General features: G+C 44.1%; 2 protein-coding genes across 4 annotated transcripts in view; one reads left to right on the forward strand and one right to left on the reverse strand.

Annotated features, from left to right (window-relative positions):
• Positions 1 to 20,162, reverse strand: part of LOC118972956 (peptidyl-prolyl cis-trans isomerase E-like) — a 30,406-nt gene extending 10,244 nt beyond the window's left edge. For 2 of the 3 annotated variants that reach the window (XR_005062127.2, XM_073233650.1), the window contains exons 1-5: positions 19,888 to 20,162; positions 19,038 to 19,138; positions 15,683 to 15,764; positions 15,086 to 15,177; positions 12,699 to 12,821 (exon numbers count right to left, since the gene is read on the reverse strand). Coding sequence is in view for 1 of the 3 variants with exons in the window: in XM_073233650.1 (XP_073089751.1) it covers positions 12,699 to 12,821; positions 15,086 to 15,177; positions 15,683 to 15,764; positions 19,038 to 19,100 (360 nt within the window). In the remaining 2 variants the exon portion in view is untranslated. Of the gene's footprint in view, positions 1 to 12,698; positions 12,822 to 15,085; positions 15,178 to 15,682; positions 15,765 to 19,037; positions 19,347 to 19,887 lie in introns of all 3 variants that reach the window. The other variant, XR_012130127.1, reaches the window with a different exon arrangement.
• The window catches only part of MACF1 (microtubule actin crosslinking factor 1), a 471,369-nt gene that overhangs the window by 368,841 nt on the left and 81,987 nt on the right, over positions 1 to 20,541 (forward strand). The window lies entirely within an intron of this gene.

The following is a 20,541-nucleotide window of genomic DNA, read 5'->3' on the forward strand; positions in this document are numbered from 1 at the left end:
AAACGCGGGATATTCTTTGTCCTCAGGTGCCGGTCCCAGGCACCCGCTCACCAGTCCCGCCGCCCTGCCTCCCTAGCACCGGGGTCCCTGTCCCTTTTAGGCTTCCAAAAAGCACTCGCAGAAAAGAGAAAAAAAAAGGGGAAAAACGCGCGATTTCCTCTGTCCTCAAGTGCCGGTCTCAGGCACCCGCCCACCGGTCCCGCAGGGAAAAACGGGGGATATTCTTTGTCCTCAGCGCCAGTCCCAGCCACCCGCTCACCAGTCCCGCCACCGTGCCTCCCTAGCACTGGGGTCCCCGTCCCTTCAAGGCTTCCAAAAAGCGCTCGCCAAAAAGAGAAAAAAAAAAAAAAAAAAAGGGGAAAAACGCGCGACCTCCTCCGTCCTCAGGCACCGGTCTCAGGCACCCGCCCCCAGGTTTCGCAGGGAGAAACGCGGGATATTCTTTGTCCTCCGGCGCCGTTCCCAGGCACCTCCTCACCGGTCCCGCCACTCTGCCTCCCCAGCAACGGGGGCCCGTCCCTCTAAGGCTTCCAAAAAGCGCTCGCCAAAAAAAAAAAAAAAACCGCTCCGGTTTCTCTCCACCCGCCGGGAGCCGGGGGGAGGGGCGCTCGGGTCCCGCCGGGCTGGGGCTTGTATCTTACCCCCTTCACAAGGCGCTGGGTTCTTGCAGGTGTGGATGTGGTCTGGATGTTGTCCTGTGTCCTGTGGTCTCTATTTTAGGAAGATTTTTCTTTGTTATATTTTCATAGCTCTATGTGTTTTTGGGAGGAGATTTCCACTGCTCTACTCACGCCGCCATCTTGGCTCCGCCCCTCATTCACTTTTTTAACAAACACTTCTTGTCTACATGGTTACAAGCCCCTGTTGAGCCCTGGGTGGGGACACTGGTCCCAGCCCTGGTGGAGTTCACAGTCTAGTAGAAAGATGTCACTTGAAAGAGAACTGTGGATTCATCTTAGGAATGCAAGGTTGATTTAACATTCCCCAAGTCAGTATAATACACCACATCAATAGATAAAGTACAAAAGCCACATGCTCACATCAATAGACACAGAGATGGCATTTTACAAAATCCAACACCTTTTCATGATTAAAACATTCAACAAACTAGGAATAGAAGGGAACTTCATCAGTCTGGTAAAGGACATCTACAAAAAATCCACATGGCAAAACACTAGATGTTTTCCCCCTACAATCAGGAATATGAGAGATGTCTGCCTTAATCACTTCTATTTGACACTGTACTAGAGGTTCTAGTCAGAGCAATCAGTCAAAAAAAAAAAAAATAGAAATGAAAGGTATTCAGTTGGAAAGGAAAAAAGCTATTTCCATTTGAAGATGACATAATCTTGTATATAGAATCCAACAGAAAACTGTTAGAACCAATAAACAACTTTAGCAAGGTTGCAGGATTCAAGATCAATACACAAAAACCAATTTATTTCTATACAATAGCAATGAACCTGAAAATGAAATCAAGAAAACAATTTCATTCATAAAGGATCAAAAATAATAAAACACTCAGGAATAAATTTTTTAAAAGTATAAACTTATACTCTGGTAACTATAAAACATAATTGAAATAAATTAAGAAGACCTAAAGACATCCTATGTTCATGGATTGGAAGACAATATTGCTCAGATGGCAACACTTTCCAAAGTGATCTACAGATTAGCATAAACTCTATTGAAATCCCAGATGGTACTTTTTTTGCAGAAATTGACAAGCTTATCTCAAAATCCATATGGAAATGCTAGAGACCCAGAATAGCCAAAATAATCTGAAAAAAGAACAACAAAGTGGAAGTCTCCGATTTCTTGAATTGAAAATTTACTATGGAGCCACAGAATACAAGACAGTGTGGTAATGACATAGGATATATATAAATCAATGAACTAGAATACAGTCCAGAAATAAATCCATATATTTATGGTCAGTTGATTTTCAAAAAGGATGCCAAGACAAACAATTAAAGAATAGTCTTTTCAATAAACAGTACAAGGACAACTGGATATTCAAATGCAAAAGAATGAAGTTGTACCCTTTCTCTCACACCATACACAAACAGTAAGTCAAAACAGATCACAGACCTAAATGAAGAGGTAAGTCATAAAACTCACAGAAGAAACTATAAGAGTAAATCTTCATTCATGACTTTAGGTTAGGCAAAAACCTTGATATGACATCAAGAATACAATGACAAAAGAAAAAGACAAATTGGACTTAATCAAAATTAGAAACTTTTTGTGCTTCAAAGGACATTATGAAGAAGTGAAAAGACAACCCACAGAATGAGAGAAAATACTTGCAAATTATGTATCTGATATGGGTCCTACATATCTAGGAGATTTAATGAGCTCTCACAATTCAATAACAGAAAGACAAATCACCCAATTTAAAAATGGGTAAAGTATCCGGAATGGACATTTTTCCAAAGAAGATATAAAAATGGACAATATACACATGAAAAGATGCTTAGCATCTTTAAGCCATCAGGGAAATGCAAATCCAAACCACAATGAGATACCACTGCGCGTCACTACGATGGTTATAATAGAACAGAGAGTAACAAATGTTGGCGAGGAGGCAGAGAACCTAGAACAATCACAGACTGCTAATGGGAATGCAAAATAGTGTGGCCACTTTGGAAAACAGCCTGGTAGTTCCTCAAAACATTAAAATAGTTATCATATGCCCTAGCAATTCCACTCCTAGGCACATACCCAAAAGAAATGAAAACATATGCCCACACAAAAACTTGTACATAGCAGCATTATTCATAATAGCCCAAAAAGTAGAAGCAACACAAATGTCTATCCAGTTATGAATAGATAAATTGTAGTATATCCATACAGTAGAATATTAGTTGGCAATATGGAAGAATTAAGTACTGATACATGTTATATCATAGATGAACCTTTTTGAAAACATGTGCTAAGTTAAAGAAGCCAATCACAAAATCCTATATATGGTATGATTTTATTTGAAATGTCTGAAATAGGCAAACCAGAAAGACAGAAACTAGATTAGTGTTTGCCTAGAGCTAGGAGCTGGGGGGATGGGGAGTGACTGCTAGAGGGTGTGGGGTTTCTTTCTGGGGTGACGAAAACGCTCTAAAATTATTTGTGGTGATGGCTGCAAAACTCTGTGAATACATTAAAAACCATTGAAAGGTATAAATGAATGAACTGAATGGTATGTGAATTGTATCCCAAAAACCTGTTAAAAAATAAAAGATAATTATGCTACAAAACAGCAAAGCCTAGTGGCACAGACATTTGCTCAGCAAATGGGAACACAAAAAACAGTCATCTAAATGTGTGTCTCACACACACACATACACTGGTAACAGTATGTGGAAGGCTTTCTGTAGGAGGTGACATCTAACTTTAGTCTAAAAGGACCAAGTTTGGTGGGAGCTGAGGGGGACAGGACAAGGAGCTATAAGCTTATCTGTGGGAGCGAGAAATCCCACTCTTCACGGCTGGGCCTCTAGATCATGTGCTCCCTTTGAATGGGGACCATGATCCATTCCACTCTCTATGCTGGAGTCCATCAGGGTACCTGACACATAACAGAGGAGTTCCGTGACTATCTGCTTTAAATATTCAAATACCTATTGCACGTTTACTATGTCCCAGATGCTTTCCAGAATTCAGTGACAATCAAGACAGAAAAGTCAAGGCAGGCCTCCTGGACAAGGTGACACATGTATGACACCTGAAGGAAGTGAGGGGAGAACCTTATTATGCATACTAGAGGAAGAAGGCTCCAGGAGAGGCAGTGGCACAAGGGAGTGAGCTCTGGACATCTGGGGTAAGCAAGACTGCTGTGGGGACAGAGCACAACAGCAGCATATTCAGTGAGCTTGGGGAGGTGCCAGGCCTCAGGTCAGTGGGTCCTGCCAGATCGTACACATGCATGCAGCCACAGGAGGGGGACAGCAGGAGAATGATGTGATTGCATTTATGTTTGAAAAGGATCGTTCTGACTACCTCGTAAAGCTGAGACCATGAGGAGGAAGAGGCAAGAACAGAAACAGGGAGACAAGCTCAGAGAGGGAGAGTGAAGGGGGGCCAGACGGATGTAAAGACAGTAAAGACGGATGTATGGGGGATGGAGGAGAGGGTTAAGAATGAGCCCTACATCTCTGATCAAGCAGCTAGGTGGATGGTGGTATCACTGAGTCAGGGAAGAAGGGGAGCAAGTCTGTGGGAGAAGAGTAGCGGGGCTGAGCATGTGAATCTGAGACGCCCATGGATGTCCAAGGGAGGACAGCAAGGAGAGATGAGCGTGGAGACTTAAATAACAGCTAGGATGGAAAGCCCCGGATGACAGGGGATGGGACTGCGTAGGACACTGTCCTAAAGAGGATCATACTGCCCCCTCCAGGATGCTTGGAAACCTCAGGGCATGTTTGTGGTGGTAATACTTGGGTTGCTACTGGCATTACTGGTAAGGAAGCAGGGAATCCAGGTGCTGCAACGTCCACCAAATGAAGAATTATTGCAAAATCCTCTTAGACTTTCAAATGCCCTGACAAACATTCATGTAAAGAGAAAAATCTGTTTATAATGATCTGGGCCTAGAACCTAACTCCATTTTACATATAAATCCAAGACTTAGTTTTTGTATTGAATTTTTCCAGAAATAGACTTACCACTTAAACTTTACAAAGGAATTTAATTTTTGTTCAAAATTTTATCAAGAGATACGATTTCAGAAAATCACATTACCCTGACTGATTCTGTCCACACAATACACTTGTATCAGTCCACATTGCTAACTATTGCTCTAGGTAGAAGTGCACCTTTAAATATGTCATATATGTAAGTTGTGTCCAAGCATTTAAGTCCTGAAATGCATAATCTTATCATCACTTTCCTTTAATTTTCCTTCATAATACACTTATGGCATAATACTAATTTTTTAAATTATGTGTTGCAAGGATATATTAGCTGTGACTTTCATTTCAGTCTAGAAAAGTATTAGTTCTAAGAGCTGGGCACTGGGCTAGTGGGTCAAGAACCATTAAATAAAGAATAAGTAAACAGAGAAGGAAAACAAGAGTTGAGATTTGGGTCCCTCCAACAGCTCAGAGGCCAGGAGGAGACAGGGATGGAGACAGAAGCAGCGCCCACTGAGATAAAAAGAAAAAAGGAGCAGGTGTCCTGCCAGCCAGAGAAATAGGGATTCAAGGAGAGCATGATGCATGGCATCAGACGCTGCCAAGATGGAAAGGAGGCCTTACATCTGACTTGTCAGCAAGATACAGGCTGTTGGCATCCTGGACAAGAGCAACGTGGAGGAGGGGGCAGAGTTTCACTGGAGGGGGCCAAGGAAAGAAGGAGAGGCAGTGAGTCTACACAACTCTTTTTATAAGTTCTACTCAAAAGGGGCCAATGAAATGGAGTGGCAGCTGGAGGGAAGCGTGGGGTCAAGAAGAGGTACCTTACTGTCTTAAAGGCGGGCGGTGCGCAGCACACTTGTGCGCTGTCGGGAGGGCGAGTGGGCGTAGAGGGGGAATGCAGGATGCATGAGAGGGGATGGAAAACCTGGGTCCCAGGGGAGATGGGAGCCAACAGAAAGAGAACAAAGAAGTTCTCTTCTGATTGTTCCAACTGCTCAGTGCGATGAGAAGCAAGGTCACGGGCTGAGAAGGCACGTGTATGGGCAGCGCCGGGCTGGAGCGCCCTTTTGCCTTTGCTCCTCAGCTCCAAGGGGACCAGCTAGCATGGTGTGTGCCTCTCTCCTGCAGTCGGTTTTGTACTAGGCGAGCAGGAGAGTGAGGGAGACAGTAGGGCTGGAAGAGGAGTGAGGAAAGTGTACCCAGTGGGTGCCGTGGGCTGTCAGCAGGGTGCACAGGGTCATGTGGACTTGGGGTGGGGGTGGGAAGGCAGTGACTCTTTAAGGACATGAGGTATCCCAACTATAAAAACCTAAAATGCTATTGTGACAGTGATGAAATCTGAAAATGCAGTGTATTACAGTACAGTATCATTTTCTGATTTTGATAACGATATAATGGTAATAATTCCCTTGTTCTTAGGAAATAACACGCTGAAATATTTAGTGGCTTAAGTATTTAGTGTCCACTAGTTAGTGGTGAAGGTACATGAGGTCTCCAACTTACTCTCAAATAGTTTCCCCAAAATATATGTTGTCTGTCGATACGCGCCAGCTAGAAAGTCGGGAACGATGGTCACCGATGTGCACGCCCAATGGATCAGAGAGCTAAGTGTATCGTAAAAAGTGTAAGTGATGGGGGCCGAATGCACTGGATTCTTCTATAACCTGGGGTTAAAGGAAAGACTTTTTAACTAGGACTCAAAATCCAATAAAAAAAAAAACAACCTTTCAATGACATTAAAATAAAAAAGCTTTGGCATGGCAGAAAATGCCATAAGCAAAGTAAGAACAAGAAAAAAATGACACACTGGGAGAAACATGAAGAACTTACAAAAATTAGGAGGAAAAAAAGATCAAATCTAATAGGAAAAGGGCATAAGACATACAACAAAAAAATGGTCTTCAAAAATGATTATAAAAAGTTGTTAAATGCATAAAAAGATAGTCTTTACTCACAGAAGAAAAATGTAAATTTAAACTACTCAGAGACTCCATTTCTCACCTACTGGGCTGGCAAAAATGCAAATGCTTGATCACACAATCGTGAGTGAAGTTAAGGGAACAGGTATTATTCCTAAACATTATAGGAGGGAATGCAAAACCATACGTCTGTGAAGAACTTGGCAATATCTAACAAAACTACATATGCATCTGTTTACCCTCTGACCCAATAATTCTCTTCTAGGAATATACCCCGAAGATACACCTCCAACAATATGAAATTCACTTGCACAGAGTAGCATTATTTGTCACTGTAATATAATGGAAACCACCTAAATGCCCAGACATAGCAATCTTGAATAAACTATGGTTCAATTAATTATGGTACATCCACTCCATGAAGTACTATAAACAAAACAAGATCTCCATGAAGTGATATGGAATGGTTTCAAGGACACAATGTTTAGCAAAAAAAGCAAAGTGCAAAAGAGAATACATAATAAGCTAGCTGTTGTGTAAGAATGAGGGAAATAGGAAAATATTCCTCTGTCTGTTAATTTCTGCAAAAGTAAACAAAAGGAGCATTACCCAGGAACTAAAAAAGCTGGTTCTGTACAGAAAGTGGGCAGAAAACCAGGGCAGAAGGCCAGGCCATAGGCAGAGTAACACGATTCCATGCACCCCTTCATATAGTTCTGATTTTTGAAGCATGTCCGTATTCATTAAAAAGTAAAATTAAATCAATAAAGCTGGGAAGAAAACCCTAAAACCGAGTACAGAAACAAATGACTTTAAGCTAAATGGATAACTTAACCATATAGAAGAAAAAGAAGGAACCTCAGAACTTTATAGCACAGTATTTGGACTCTACAAATGAAAGTAAAAGAACTGCAAAGAAATTGTCAGTAGTGGTATGACTGTAGCAATTGTGAAACTATTCTGCATTGTAGGATTGAGCAAATAAGTGACTATATCGAAGTTATTGGGAGCCAAGGCTCTCACTGTGGGAGAAAGGAGATATAAATATGGTAAGGAAGAACCCTGTAGTATGTAGGGGCCACCGCCTGCACCACTCAGATCTGACACAAAAATTGGAGTGTCAGTGTTAACTCATGATTTAAAAATAAACACACACACACACTCTCTAGCCCTACCTACTCAAAGGGCCTAGAGGTCAATAACATCCCAGGCCCGTAGCATACACCCAAGATCCAGATCTTGATTTCTAATTATTTCCTATTAAAAGGAACAGGAGCTTCTTGGAAGAATGGCAGATTCCAGGGTCAGGGCAGAGAGAGTACAGGTCCACCCAGATCATCTTATATTGTACCAGAGAGTAAGGAACAGCTGAAAAAATGATGGTGAAGGTCAAATGGGTACAGAAGCAAGCCTGACAGCACTCCCAACGGTCAAATTTAGGACAATCTGAGCAACTGACAAGTGAATAGCTATAATAATGGATTATAACACATTGAATAGTAGGACTCACGTTGACACATAACTACCAACACATAACCAATAAATAAATAAAAGGGGGGGGAGAGAACTCTTATTATAGCTGAATGCTAAAATAAATGTAGAAATGCTACTTTTTAAAAAATGTATTAGGACAAACAAAATTACCATCACAATAATAATTGATTGACGCTAGAATCAAAGAAAGGGTACTAAAAGCACCAGTAAAATGTCTTTAAATATCTTCCACAAATCACTTGTCAATTACAAAAGGGGAATATGGGTACCTTTTGAGTGGGAAAAACCGGCAGACACAACCTTAACCAAGTGACTCTCACCAATGGACGGTTATCAGTGACACATGAAGACAGGCATGCCACTTTTGCAGTGTTCCAAAGTATGCCAAAAATAACCTGAATCTAATCATGGGGAAACTATCAAACTCAAATGAGGAACATTCTAGAAAACACCTGGCCCAGTCTTCAAAAGTGGCAATGTCATAAAAGACCAAGTCTTTTCTTTTGACCAGTTCTAGACCGAAGGAGACTAAGATGACCTGACAACTGAACACAAGCAGGGTCCTGGATGAGGGGACAGGGCTGCAGTGAAGGACAGTACCAGGACAATCAGCGTATCTGACTATGAACTATGTATCAGACTGTATCAGTGTCCAATTTCTTGAACTGATAATGTACAATGATTATAGAAGATGTTATTTGTGCTCTTAGGAGATAAATGCTGAAGCATACAGGGGTGAAAAATCACAATCACAAATTGCTTTCAAAATGGTAGAGGAAATAATAACAGCCATGTGCATATATAGGCAGACAGTAAATATTAACAATGAATGAACACACATGAAAGACATATGACCATTCATTACACTCTTCCAACTTATCTATAGGCTTGACTTTTTTTCAAATATCAACCATTCAAAAACAGCTCCTGGCACAATTCAGGGCTCTGGTAGAGATGAACCACCTAACCATGTGCCACTAAGTAAACATGTGACCAGAACTGTCCACTGTGAGCTGGGTTCTCCTGGGTCCACCAAGTCATAAGGACTAGCAGGCCCAGCAGCAATCTGCCAGGAGATGGAAATGCTGCATTCAGGATCGGGCATAAGCAGGGCCAGAGGCACAAATAATCTGCAGGGGCAAGTGACTAAACACCCCCTCACTCCCACCCCGCCCCAGCCAATGTCACCCTTCATTGTTATAAACCACAACTCTGCCTTCAGTTCCCACCTAGAGCCATGTGGAGGTCCCTATTGACCAGATGGCAGGAAAAGAAAGGCAGGCTTGGTTCACTGATGAGCTGGCCAGATACATCGGGACAAACTGGAAGGGGACTGCAGCTACATTGCAGCCCCACTCAGGGTGGCCCTAAAAGACAGTGAGGGAACTCCTCCCGAAGGGCAGAGCTTCAGGCAACAAACCTGCACATCCATTTTTTGTGGGAAGAAAAGTGGCCCAGGAAAGGCTATATACAAACTCAAGGGCAGTGGCAAATGGCTTGGATAGTAGGTCAGGAATCTGGAAGAAAATGGACCGGATGACCTGGGACAAAGGGATCGGGAAGAGGCATGTAGATGGAGCCAGAGGTATGGGCACAGAATCTGAAGATCTTTGATGTTAGTGTTCACCAGACAATACCCACCACAGAGGCGGCATTAAGCAACCATGTGAACAAAAAGACACAGCAAGTGACATCAGCCAGCCTCAGTGGCCACCACAGTGCTGACCCGACGCGTGCATGAATAAAGTAGCCTTGATGACAGGAATGGAAGCAACATATGCAACCAACTATACAGGCCTCACTCTCCAAGGCTGAGCTAGCCACTGCCAATACCAAACGTCCAAACTGTTAGCAACTGAGACCAACCTGGGCACCGCCGTCATTGGAGACCAACCAGGCACCTGCTGACTAGTTGATCACACCAGACCCCTTCTACCCTGCAGGGGGCAGTAATTCATCTTTACAAGCATCAACAAATATTCTAGATATGGGCTTGCTTTTACTGCCTACAGGGCTTCAGCCAACACTGCTATCCCAGTGCTTACAGTGTCACAGGATACAGCATAACATGGCATCAAACCAAAGGGCCCATTGTACAGGAAAGGACGTGCAGTGGTAAGTATGTGAACCTGCAGCCCCCTATTCCTATCAGACACCACACCAGTCAGAACTGACAGACCAGATGGAAAGGTCTTAGGGTACAACTGAGCCACCAGCTTAAAAATGATAACCTGAGAGGACCAGTATACACTGTAAATCAGGGACCATTATGGAGTGCTGTGTCCCTGGGGGCCCAGGAACCAAGGGGCAGAAGCTGGGCTAGTCCTGCTTACTACCACTCCCATTTTCCATTCCTGCAACTCAAGGTTCTGTGGATCTAGAGGTCCGGCTGCCAGAGGGTACACTTTCACCAGTGGGGACAACCAGAATCCCATAAACTTTTAAGTTACACTGCTGCCCGATCACTTAAGGCTCCTGTGCCAGGAGACAAGCAGGTAAGAAAAGGAGTCATCATCTTGGTGGGATGCTTGACCCTGGCTATTAGGAGGTAGGCTTTCTGTTATACAACAGGACTGGTCAGGACATGTGTGGCCCCCAGGGGATTCACTGGGGTATTGCCTGTGGTCCCCTGTCCAATTCTGATGAGCAGTGATGGCCTGGGAAGGGCACAATAGGGAAGGGCACAAAGAGCTCAAAGGTCTAGGTCACCTCACCAGGTAAGCCACTTAGACCAGCAAAGGAGCCAGCTTGGATGAGGGCCAGAGGAATCTAGAATGGGTAGAAAAGGAGGGAGATGGCTATCAGTTTTGATTCTGGGACCAAGAGCAGCAACAGGGCTATAGTTCATTCCACTAACTTTCCTCTGGAAATTCCCCAGGAAAAGAGACTAACCAGAGTCCTGGAGGAGGCATTCCCAGATGAATGAACTCATTACATGAAGCAAGCAGATCTGACCTGCAGCGGATGATGCGCTAAGCCCCTCAGGTCCCCTTTCAGACCAACTCCCTTCCTCCCTCACCTTCCGGGAATGTTAAATGCTACCAGACCCAGGATGAATCCCACCCCAGAAATGCCCCTGGCTGAAGGGTGCTGCCCTACCATTCCTGGGAACCAACCAGAATTCAGGACTGGTCCCTGTGTGGGTTCAAAGGCCTGGCACTCTGGCTTTTGAACAACTCTGAAGGGATATCCAAGCTCCAAAACTACCCCAGGAGTCAGCTGAGGTTTGTGTGTGACTACAATCTCTGCCCAAACTGTTCCCCTCATTCCAAGAGCTGTTCCTATGATCACTCCCCAAAACTTTCCACATGCAATTCTCCATGAATCTATTCCCCAGAAAAACTAACCTAAAACAGCAAAAATCTGAAAAAAATCAAGTAGTAGTAACATGATTATATTTTTCAGAGATATAGCAATAAAAGCCAAAATAATCACCTAAAAGAAATGAATGTTTCTGGCAGGGCAGAAAAATGATGATGTTGAGGGGAGCAGGAAAATGTCATGTTTTATAACAAACTTCATAGAACAATTTTCTTTACATACATTATGACTTTGAAAAAAAAAATTTTTAAAGCTAGATCAAAACCAAAAAATATATATATTTATAAAAAGGGTCATTATGAATATTAAAGAAAATAGGAAACACACAAATGTCAATAGTAGTTACCTGTAGGATATGAGCTGGAGATAGGAGAAAAAAATTTTAGCTTTTAATTTACAACCTTAAAAACAGTAACTTTTCAGTGGAGAAATATGGCAGACATCTCCTTAACCAAGTGATCAAAGTTAACATCACAAATATTGGAACTGACATAATATACTTCCTTTTATGATGTACTAGTGAGGAAATGACATTCTTCTACGGTCTTCCTGCCAAAACACATAAGCTAAATCTAATCGTGAGGCAGCACTAGGCAGGAGAAATGGAGAAACAATCTTAACAACTGGCCTGTCCTCTTCAAAGATGTCAAGATGAAGACAATGAAAAACTGAAAAACTGTTTCAAATATAAGGACACCAAAGAGACTTGACCACTAAATGTCTAATTCATGAATCCTCTTCAGCGAAGAAATGTTAAAATTACTATAAACGAAATACTGCAGTAAGTGATGAAATGTGGATGTGACCTGAAGATTAGTTAATAGTGGTGTATTAATACTAAATTTCTTGATTTTCATAGTTAATCTGTGATTATGTAAGGAATAGTCTTGTTCTTAGGAAGTATATGCTGAAGTATTTAGGAGTCAAGGGGCACGAAGTCTTCAACTACCTCTCAGATGGTACAGGGGAAAAAATATATATGTATATAAAATAAAGCACAGGAGCAAAACATAAATTAATGAATGAAGAATAAAAAAGTTCCTTTTACTATTCTTTATTCCTAGAGAATACTTATTGTATATATCTGTATGTCTGAACACATATCAAAACACAATTATCAAAAAAAAATTACAACTTTCAACTGTGTACTTTCTAATGTTTGTAACTAAGCCTTTCTAGAGCTTCAAAACTGCTGCTCTGCCTCATTTGTTAATAGACGCGGGGGTCCAAGATGCCTCAGAAACACTCGGGTCTGGGGTCCAGGGCCCAGGGTTCCAGGTAGTTTCCTCCCCAGTCTGCCAGCTGCCAGCATCCTGACTGGTGTCCTGCTCACCTGTGGTCCTGGGAACGCACTGGAATGCAGGGGTATGTGGTTGTGGCCATCAGGCTTGTTCCCAATCCTGACGTCCATGTACACCTGGGGATTTGACCGGGCCTTCTTTGCAGAGGGCGTTCCCTAGGTGCAGAAGAAATTTCTAGGTTCGAGAGGATCCCTGACTCTCCGAGGAGAGCGTGTTCAGAATGCACACCCAGAACCCAGGGCAGTTAGCGGGCTGGAGCAAGGTGCTGACAGGGAGGGCCTGGTGGGGCTGCAGAAGGCAGAGGCCATGGATGCAGCACCCAGCTGGACATCTAGGGACAGGGACCTCAGCACCATTGAACCCAATCCCCATCCCACAGGCGCGTTATGTCATCACACTGGCCCTCAGACAATCAGCTGGTGTCACCCTGCCCTGCAGTCACAGAACATCACTTGCTTGGCCCACAATACAGAACTCTCAACATCTTCAAACACTGGTCCAAGTCACCCACCTTACTCCTGTTAAACTGACCCACAACCTTCTCGCTCTGTGCCTAAGCCTACTTAGTCATGGGCTGGCTACAACGGAAGCAGAGGGGCTGCCCTCCTGCCTGGGCCTAAGTGCTGAGAAGACCGTGAAGGAGGATGGGGCTTACTGTGCTCCATTGAGACCAGGCTGACTAGATGATAAAACATTCACGACAAATGTTACCATTTGTTTGACAGAGAACACCCTGCGGTCTCTGACCTCTTTGTAGTGTGGAACAGTAGGTCAGTGTATAGGTATTGAGCTCTGATGTCATGTGCTGGGGATACCAAGCAGACTTGTCTCCTGCCCTTGACAAACTGGCCATCCATTAGGGAAGAGCTAGCCACAAATGTGAGCACACACAGATCCAGGAACTAGACAACTTTGCTTTGAATCTCAGCTCTGCCACTTATGAGCTGTGTAATACTGGACAAGTTATTTGACCTCACTGTGCCCCAATTGTGTCACCTGGAACCAGGGCTAATAACAGTTATCTCAAAGGATAATCATTAATATTAAATATTTGTAAAGCCCTTAAGACAGTGCCTGGCATATATAATGCAGTAAACGCTAGTTGAGAAGGTGCCATGGAAGCCCCGGAGGGACACTCATCTCACTCAACTGGAGGATTCAGAAGTCTCCCGGAGAAGGCAGCAACTGAGCTCAACTATGAAAGGTGAGTAGGAGTTAGCCGGCTCCAAAAAGTTGGGAAGGGCTTTGTGGACAAAAAAACTAGATATGTGAAAACAGGGATGAGAGGTACTTACAAACCCTTATTTTCTAGAATATAAAACAGGGATACAATGTAGAGAGATGAGCAAGGTCAGAACCCAGAGAGCCTTTCTGTCCCTCTGAAGGGACTGGACTCAATCCTATAGTTGAGGAGCCCCTAGAATGCTTGACTAAAGTGGTATAGTCAGACCTGTGCCTGAGAAATACTCCGCTGGCTGCTCAGGAAGGGGGAAGCAGGCCTGGGGCAGGGAGACCAGTTAGGAAGCTATATCATTATTCACCTAAGAGGTAACAGATGTTAGACCAAGACAGTGTATGTGACAAGAACAAACAGGAGAGGAGAGATTTAGGAAGATGTAGGAGAAAAAATAGCAGGATAGAGCAAAAATTAGGTGTGGATTATGATGAGGGATCTCAGATGACACTTAGGTTTCTAGTTAGGGTGACTTTGTAAGATGGCAAAATTAGCTAAGCTTAGGCACCTGGGCAGACCAGAGTTCAAGGAGAGAGGACACCCACGTGGGCTATGCTCTGTGTATTTATGGCGACTGTAAGACACTCAGGCAGAAATATGTGAGACTCAGGAGAGAGGTCAGGGCTTGAACTAGAGATCAGAAAATCACCAGAACACTGAGTGGTTGTAACAACCTCAAACCAGGGACAAAACTGGCTGAAACTGCACAAGGACAGTGTGGAGAAAGGAGCTGAGAGGGCTAGGGAAGGAGCTCGGATAAATACTGCTGGTCAAAGAGGACAGAAGAGGAGGAGCCCCCGAAGCAGAGGTCAGGATGGTGCACTGAAAAGCAGGAGAAAGGGCTGAGGCAGCCTGCCCCCGAGCACAGGCTGAGGGCAAGGGCCTCCCCGGAATCAGTGGGCCTGATGCCAAGGTCCTCAGAGAGGGAGCAGGAGGAGTGGGGGCATGGCAGGTGCTGGTGATGAGGAGCACTCACCGCCCCTTCTCACCTCCGACGTCCCCTTGTTCAACGGCAATCACAATCAGTACTCAGGTGTAAGGTACTCTCACTCCAGCCCTACCAGCACACGAAACCCAAAGCTTCTGCATTCAGCTCCCCCCATCCCCCACCCACATCAGAAGTGCCCTGGGGTGTGAAGGGGAGTATGCCGGCCTCTCCTCTAGAAGCATAGCCTTCAATTTCACCTCCTGGGCTTCCACCTTGGAAGGCTCCAACCCTTCCTCTTCTTTAGTCTCTCCAAGGGTCCTACTGGAAAACTTCTTCAGCCAGTCACCATCTGACCAAACGGAAAGGAAGGAATCAAACATATGTGAACAAAGTCCAGCTATCAGCCAACGGCTACAGGTCTTTGCTGCCTGGGTGAGCAAAGTGGACATACCATGTGGCTCTCACAGGCAGAAACCACCTCTTAGGAGCTCCCCAGGGCAAGGAAAGCCATCAAGAGGAAATGTCAGGCCTTTAAGTCCAGCTCTTAGAAGAGGCAGATGGGAATAAGGAGGGAATAAGCAGAGCCAAAAGGGAAGTCCCAACCCTCACCAAAGCTGGAAGGGCACAGTCTATGCCTATGTCCCAAAGCAAGACTTTCATGGGGACGATGCCTCTAGCTTTGCTGAGAATCTCAAATTCTTTATTTCCACGGAGGGACTGCATTCTCTTCTCCACTATACATCACACTAATTGTGTATATACTGCCACCACAGCAGAAAGTAAGATAGAGATAAAAATGCAACAGAGGGCAAAGTGGAGGGTGTGATGGAGAATCTGTGGTTGCTCCCACTTACCTGGTCTGGATGAGCTTTCCTTAATCCTCACTGGTTTGGCCAATCTGACACGAATTATCCACCCAAAGAGCTCAGATTCAGTCTGGAAAGACCGTAATACAACTTAGCTGCTTAAACCTGGTTAGCTTAAAAGAAGACCTGACAGCCTTCCATTCACATCTAAGAAGTCTGAGACTTGCTCACGATTAATTCTATGTTGGGAGCTCACATCCTTCAACAGCAAGCTAAACACAAAGCTAACCACAGAAAACCCGAGCCACCACACACTTCCTTTCAACAGCATCACAGGAAGGTCTGTGCTGGCACCACATTTGGATCTGAGCTCAGGACTCTGAAATTATAAGGGTGAATGCAGTTACTAAGAACCTGAGTCTACCTTAAAAAAGTCAGCATCAGCACCGAACTCAACAAAAGTTCCCCTCCTCTAGAGCCCCTGGAAGAATGCAGCCCTGCTGAAACCTTGATTTTAGACCCACCTCGGCTTTTGACGTCTAAAACTATAAGATTGTATCTGTGTTGTTTTTAAGCCACCAAATTTGTGGTAATTTGTTATAGCAGCAATAGGAATCAAATCATTTTCTTTTGAAGCACTTGACCTTGTAGCTTTTTTTTCCTCTACTGGCAATTGGTTTAATTTATAACAGAATCCCTTTCAATGGCTCAAAAGAGCCTCACTTTTATTGACTAAAGACAACAGTTTTCCTTTCACTTTCATACACTTCAAGAAACCCTGTCTCTGAGGCAAGATTCACAATTTTACCTTGCAATCGATTTACACTTTAGTTGCAGTCTATTGCCCTAGACTAGAGGTAGGCAAACTTTCTGTGAAGGGCTAGACAGTAAATATTTTAGACTTTGCAGGTCACAGTCTCTGCTGCATATTCTTCTTTTTTGTCCTACAACCCTTTAAAAATATAAGAACCATTTAGCTCATAGGCTATACAAAAGCAGGGTACAGGATGGATCTGGCCCATAGCTGAACTGAAGTTTGTAACCCTTGATGTAAGCACAAAAATGTTAGGGAGAGACATGCCAACAGAGATGGTTAGTATTTAAGCAAACCTTAAATGGAGAGGATTTCTGAATACAATTAATTTTAAAGTAGAAAGTTCATAGTGAATGCTTTCAGACAATGACAAGTTGTACTTCCTGTGTAACTTTAAAACTATTCAACTGGAAACACAATACACGTATGAGGATCCCATGTACTATAAAATAGACCAAGTAACAGGTTCAGCAAAAAGCAAAGATTCTCAGCCATACCATGCTGTCAATGGCTGCTGCAGCATCCCGCCAAAATACGAGGAAAAAGTTCATGGCTGCAGTTCAACTCTTCCTGTGGTTAGCATTCAAATACAAGCTCAATAGCACAAGCATAGGAAAAAAGACATTCTCCCTTCCTACCTGCCTTGGTTGTAAGTATTTAATGAGATTGTACTAACTCTTTGTGAGAGAGCTGGTGGTGTAAGGATGTGCACCCAGTTTATGGAGACAGAGAATACGCATGGGAAACAGGAACCAGCAATGCCAGGCCCCAGAGGGCTTGGGGTTCAGCAGGATCTGTCTTTCATATTCTGACTACATGAGAGGAACTATGAGCCAGGCCTGGTGGGCCTTCCATCAACCAGAACTTCCTGCCCCTTATCAACTGTCACCACCAAGACACTCTAGGGGCTGATTAGTCTCCCCCAACATTTCATGTCTACCCCCGTCTCAGAATGTGACCCTAATAAGGTCTCTGATGATGTAATTAGTTAAGATGTGGTCCTACTGGATTGTGGTGGGACCTAACTCCAATGACTGGTGTCCTTATAAGAGGAGAAGACACAGAAAGCCACATGCAGAGAATAAGTCCATGTGAAGAGAGCACAGAGATTAGAGTGATGCAGGTATAAACCAAGGAATGCCAAGAATTGCCAGGAGCCACCAGATGCTGGACAGGGAAGGATTCCTGTAAGCCTTCAGAGGGGGCATGGCCTGCCACACTTTGATTTCAGACTTCTAGCCTCCAGAGCTCTGTGAATAAATGTCTGTTGTTTTAAGCCACTGAGTTTGTGTAGTTTGATATGGCAGCCCAGGAATCTACTACACCCACCCAAATGGAGAGTAGCACCTGTTGTAACCAATGAGGACAGCAACATTAGTCAAATACTAAACAGGGAACATTTCTTACCTCTGTCAACTCAAATTCAAAAAAAGCAAACCTTCAGTTCTTTTGTATAATAGCAGAAACAGGAGGTTAATATGTGCACAATAGGAGAAAACATGCCATATCCAGATATTTAACAAATGAAAATCTAATTTTTAGATTTTTCTTGATTTAGTCAACAATGCTTCCAGAAATGTTAAAGTCATTCTGCTCATTTTAATAAACATAGCTAAATAGTGAACGGTTTTTCAACTTTGTATTATCCAAGTCAACCACTACAGAAATTGAGCCATAAGTTACTTTCCATGCACTCTAACTTTTGTTTACAAGATTATAGAAAACAGAATAAGTTGTTAATCTATCAATGATTCATTCTGACTGAGCATCAGCTGTGCACAGAGCACTGACCTCACCACTGAGTAGGTGACGACTAGAGAAAGGAGCGTAGTGCTTGTCCTCAGCAAAAAGTTATTCTAGCTGGCAGAGAGCAAGAGCAATAGGATTTTGCAAATTTCAGCCCATAACTACATCACACTAATTTACAGAGCTCAAAAGCCAGTCTCAATGCTTTATTTAAGAATTACTCAGAGATTTAAGTGTCACACCCAAAGTTAGCTGGCAGAGCTGGGTCTAACAGGGAAGATACCTTAGAAAATAACGACCAAGGATCAAATAGAAACATGTGCTGTAACTGTGACACCAAGTGAAGAAAAACTCATCAAGATGAGCAGAGGACAAGGCTGTACCACTGAGGCCAAGCTTCCCTGCTGTCCTCTGCTTTCTAGCACAGCTGCCAAGCAGGGAGGTCTGGTCAGCAGGGGTGGTGGGGTACAGCTACCTAGAAGGGGCTGTAAAATAACACCCAGACCTTTCAAGATTTTTCTAAGATTATCTTCCTACTCATTCTTACTACAGTTTATATCATTAAATGATCACAAAGCAGAGCCCCAAATGGTCCAGCATGTAGAAAGCCTTTCCTTTCCAAACTATCAGTCTCTGTAAATTTCAGCCTACAGCTGCCCCACCGTCTCCACATTATCCTCAGAACATTCCTTTTCCATCACCAAGATCAGTTATGTTTACCTAGAGACATCCTCCCAAACATCATTACGTATCAACCACACACAGAATGCACGACTTAAAATTTTTCTCTCTTCTTTTTCTGGCATGAGGACTCTGAACATGAAAGACACTGAAAGGACTCACCCGTTTCATAATCCAGTGAAACCTGAGTATCCATGATGTCTCCAAAAGGAACAAAAGCAGCATGAAGAACTCTTTGTCATCTACCTCCTCTGCCAGCCCACCTGCAAAGACACCAAGCACCTTAAGAACCAAGGTCCTCCACACTCTTCATACAGCTGCTGCAACACTGTTAGCAAGACAGCCACAGGGAGGGGAAGGGGTTCCTACCTTCTCTTTGGTATACAAAGTGACTCCTCCCCATCCCTTTTCACACCTGCATCTCTGCCTCTGGTCACTGGGACAGCTTCACTCGCTTCGGTGTTCACTCTTCTATAGTCAGTAGAAAGATACCAAGAAAGCCCAAGTCTGATTACATCACTGCCCTGCTTACATTCTCTGAACACTCAGCAGTGCCCACAGGATAGTGTTCAAATTCCTTAGCATGGCATACAAGACCTTCATAACCTGAGCCTTGCCCACCTCTATAGCTTCTTCTCCACTGGCTTCCCCAACACAAGCTCTTTGCCCCAAAGGGCTAGACTACTTCAGCCCTTTGCTCTTTCCAGCAAGTCTTGCTCCCACCTTGGCCGCCTAACTCCTGACACACTCAGCTCAGGCCTCAGTGCCTCCGAATTTGCTTTCATTTTTCCAGATGGAGCAGTCATTCCCTAAAACCTCCAGCCCAATCCTCGTCACCACTGTCACAACAACCGCATTACAGTGCTCACCAACCCACGCAGTGAAGTCTTCTTCATAATTCCCCAGCTACTCTGGCAGTTCCTTCATCTAAAGGGCCAGGGCTGCGGCGTTTATGGAGTGAATGATTATGAAACTATGGGATGTGGTTCGAGGTCACAACAGATCTCCCCACCTGAGTCCTGGGTCCGAAGGGGAAGGGCTCTGGGCAGCGCTAACTCCAGCAAAGCGGTTAGGTCGCGGAGCACTGTTCACAGGTTGTGGGGTAAAACTCAACTGACGGGACTCGGGTCCACTACACGCCTTCCCCAGTCTTAACTCAATTGCGCCCAGGAGCACCCTGCTTCGCCCCTATGCGGGTTCACCTACACAGAACCCTCCCAGGGCCGGCCATCTTGTTCTTCGGCTCTTCCGGGGGATGCCAGCTCCCAGGCTCCACCTCGGCCCCGCCCCCACACAGACCACTTCCGGGACCCAAGGTCCCTCGGAGTTGATTTGGAGGGGCAGCCAGACCTTAACAGGAAACAAGCGCTGGAGCCGAGTTAACTGCAGACCAGGAAACGGGAATTTAGACTGGACCTGTGGATCAGTTAAGGTGACACCACACCTTATGGAAAAGGGAGAGTCGGCCAAGATGTAACAGGGAAGATACCAAAGAAAGGGGCCTCCTGTGTAAGGCCCTACTTAGAACAACAGTCAGGAAAGTTTCAAGGAAGGAAAAAAGTATTCCAAGAGGACAGGGAGAGGAAGTAGCTGGGTTGACCTGGCCAGTCCATCATTTTCAGGACTAAAGGAAGCACAAACATTTAGGACTTCATTGCTATTGTCG

The sequence above is a fragment of the Manis javanica genome, chromosome 4, assembly GCF_040802235.1.
Source record: "Manis javanica isolate MJ-LG chromosome 4, MJ_LKY, whole genome shotgun sequence".
NCBI lineage: Eukaryota > Metazoa > Chordata > Mammalia > Pholidota > Manidae > Manis > Manis javanica.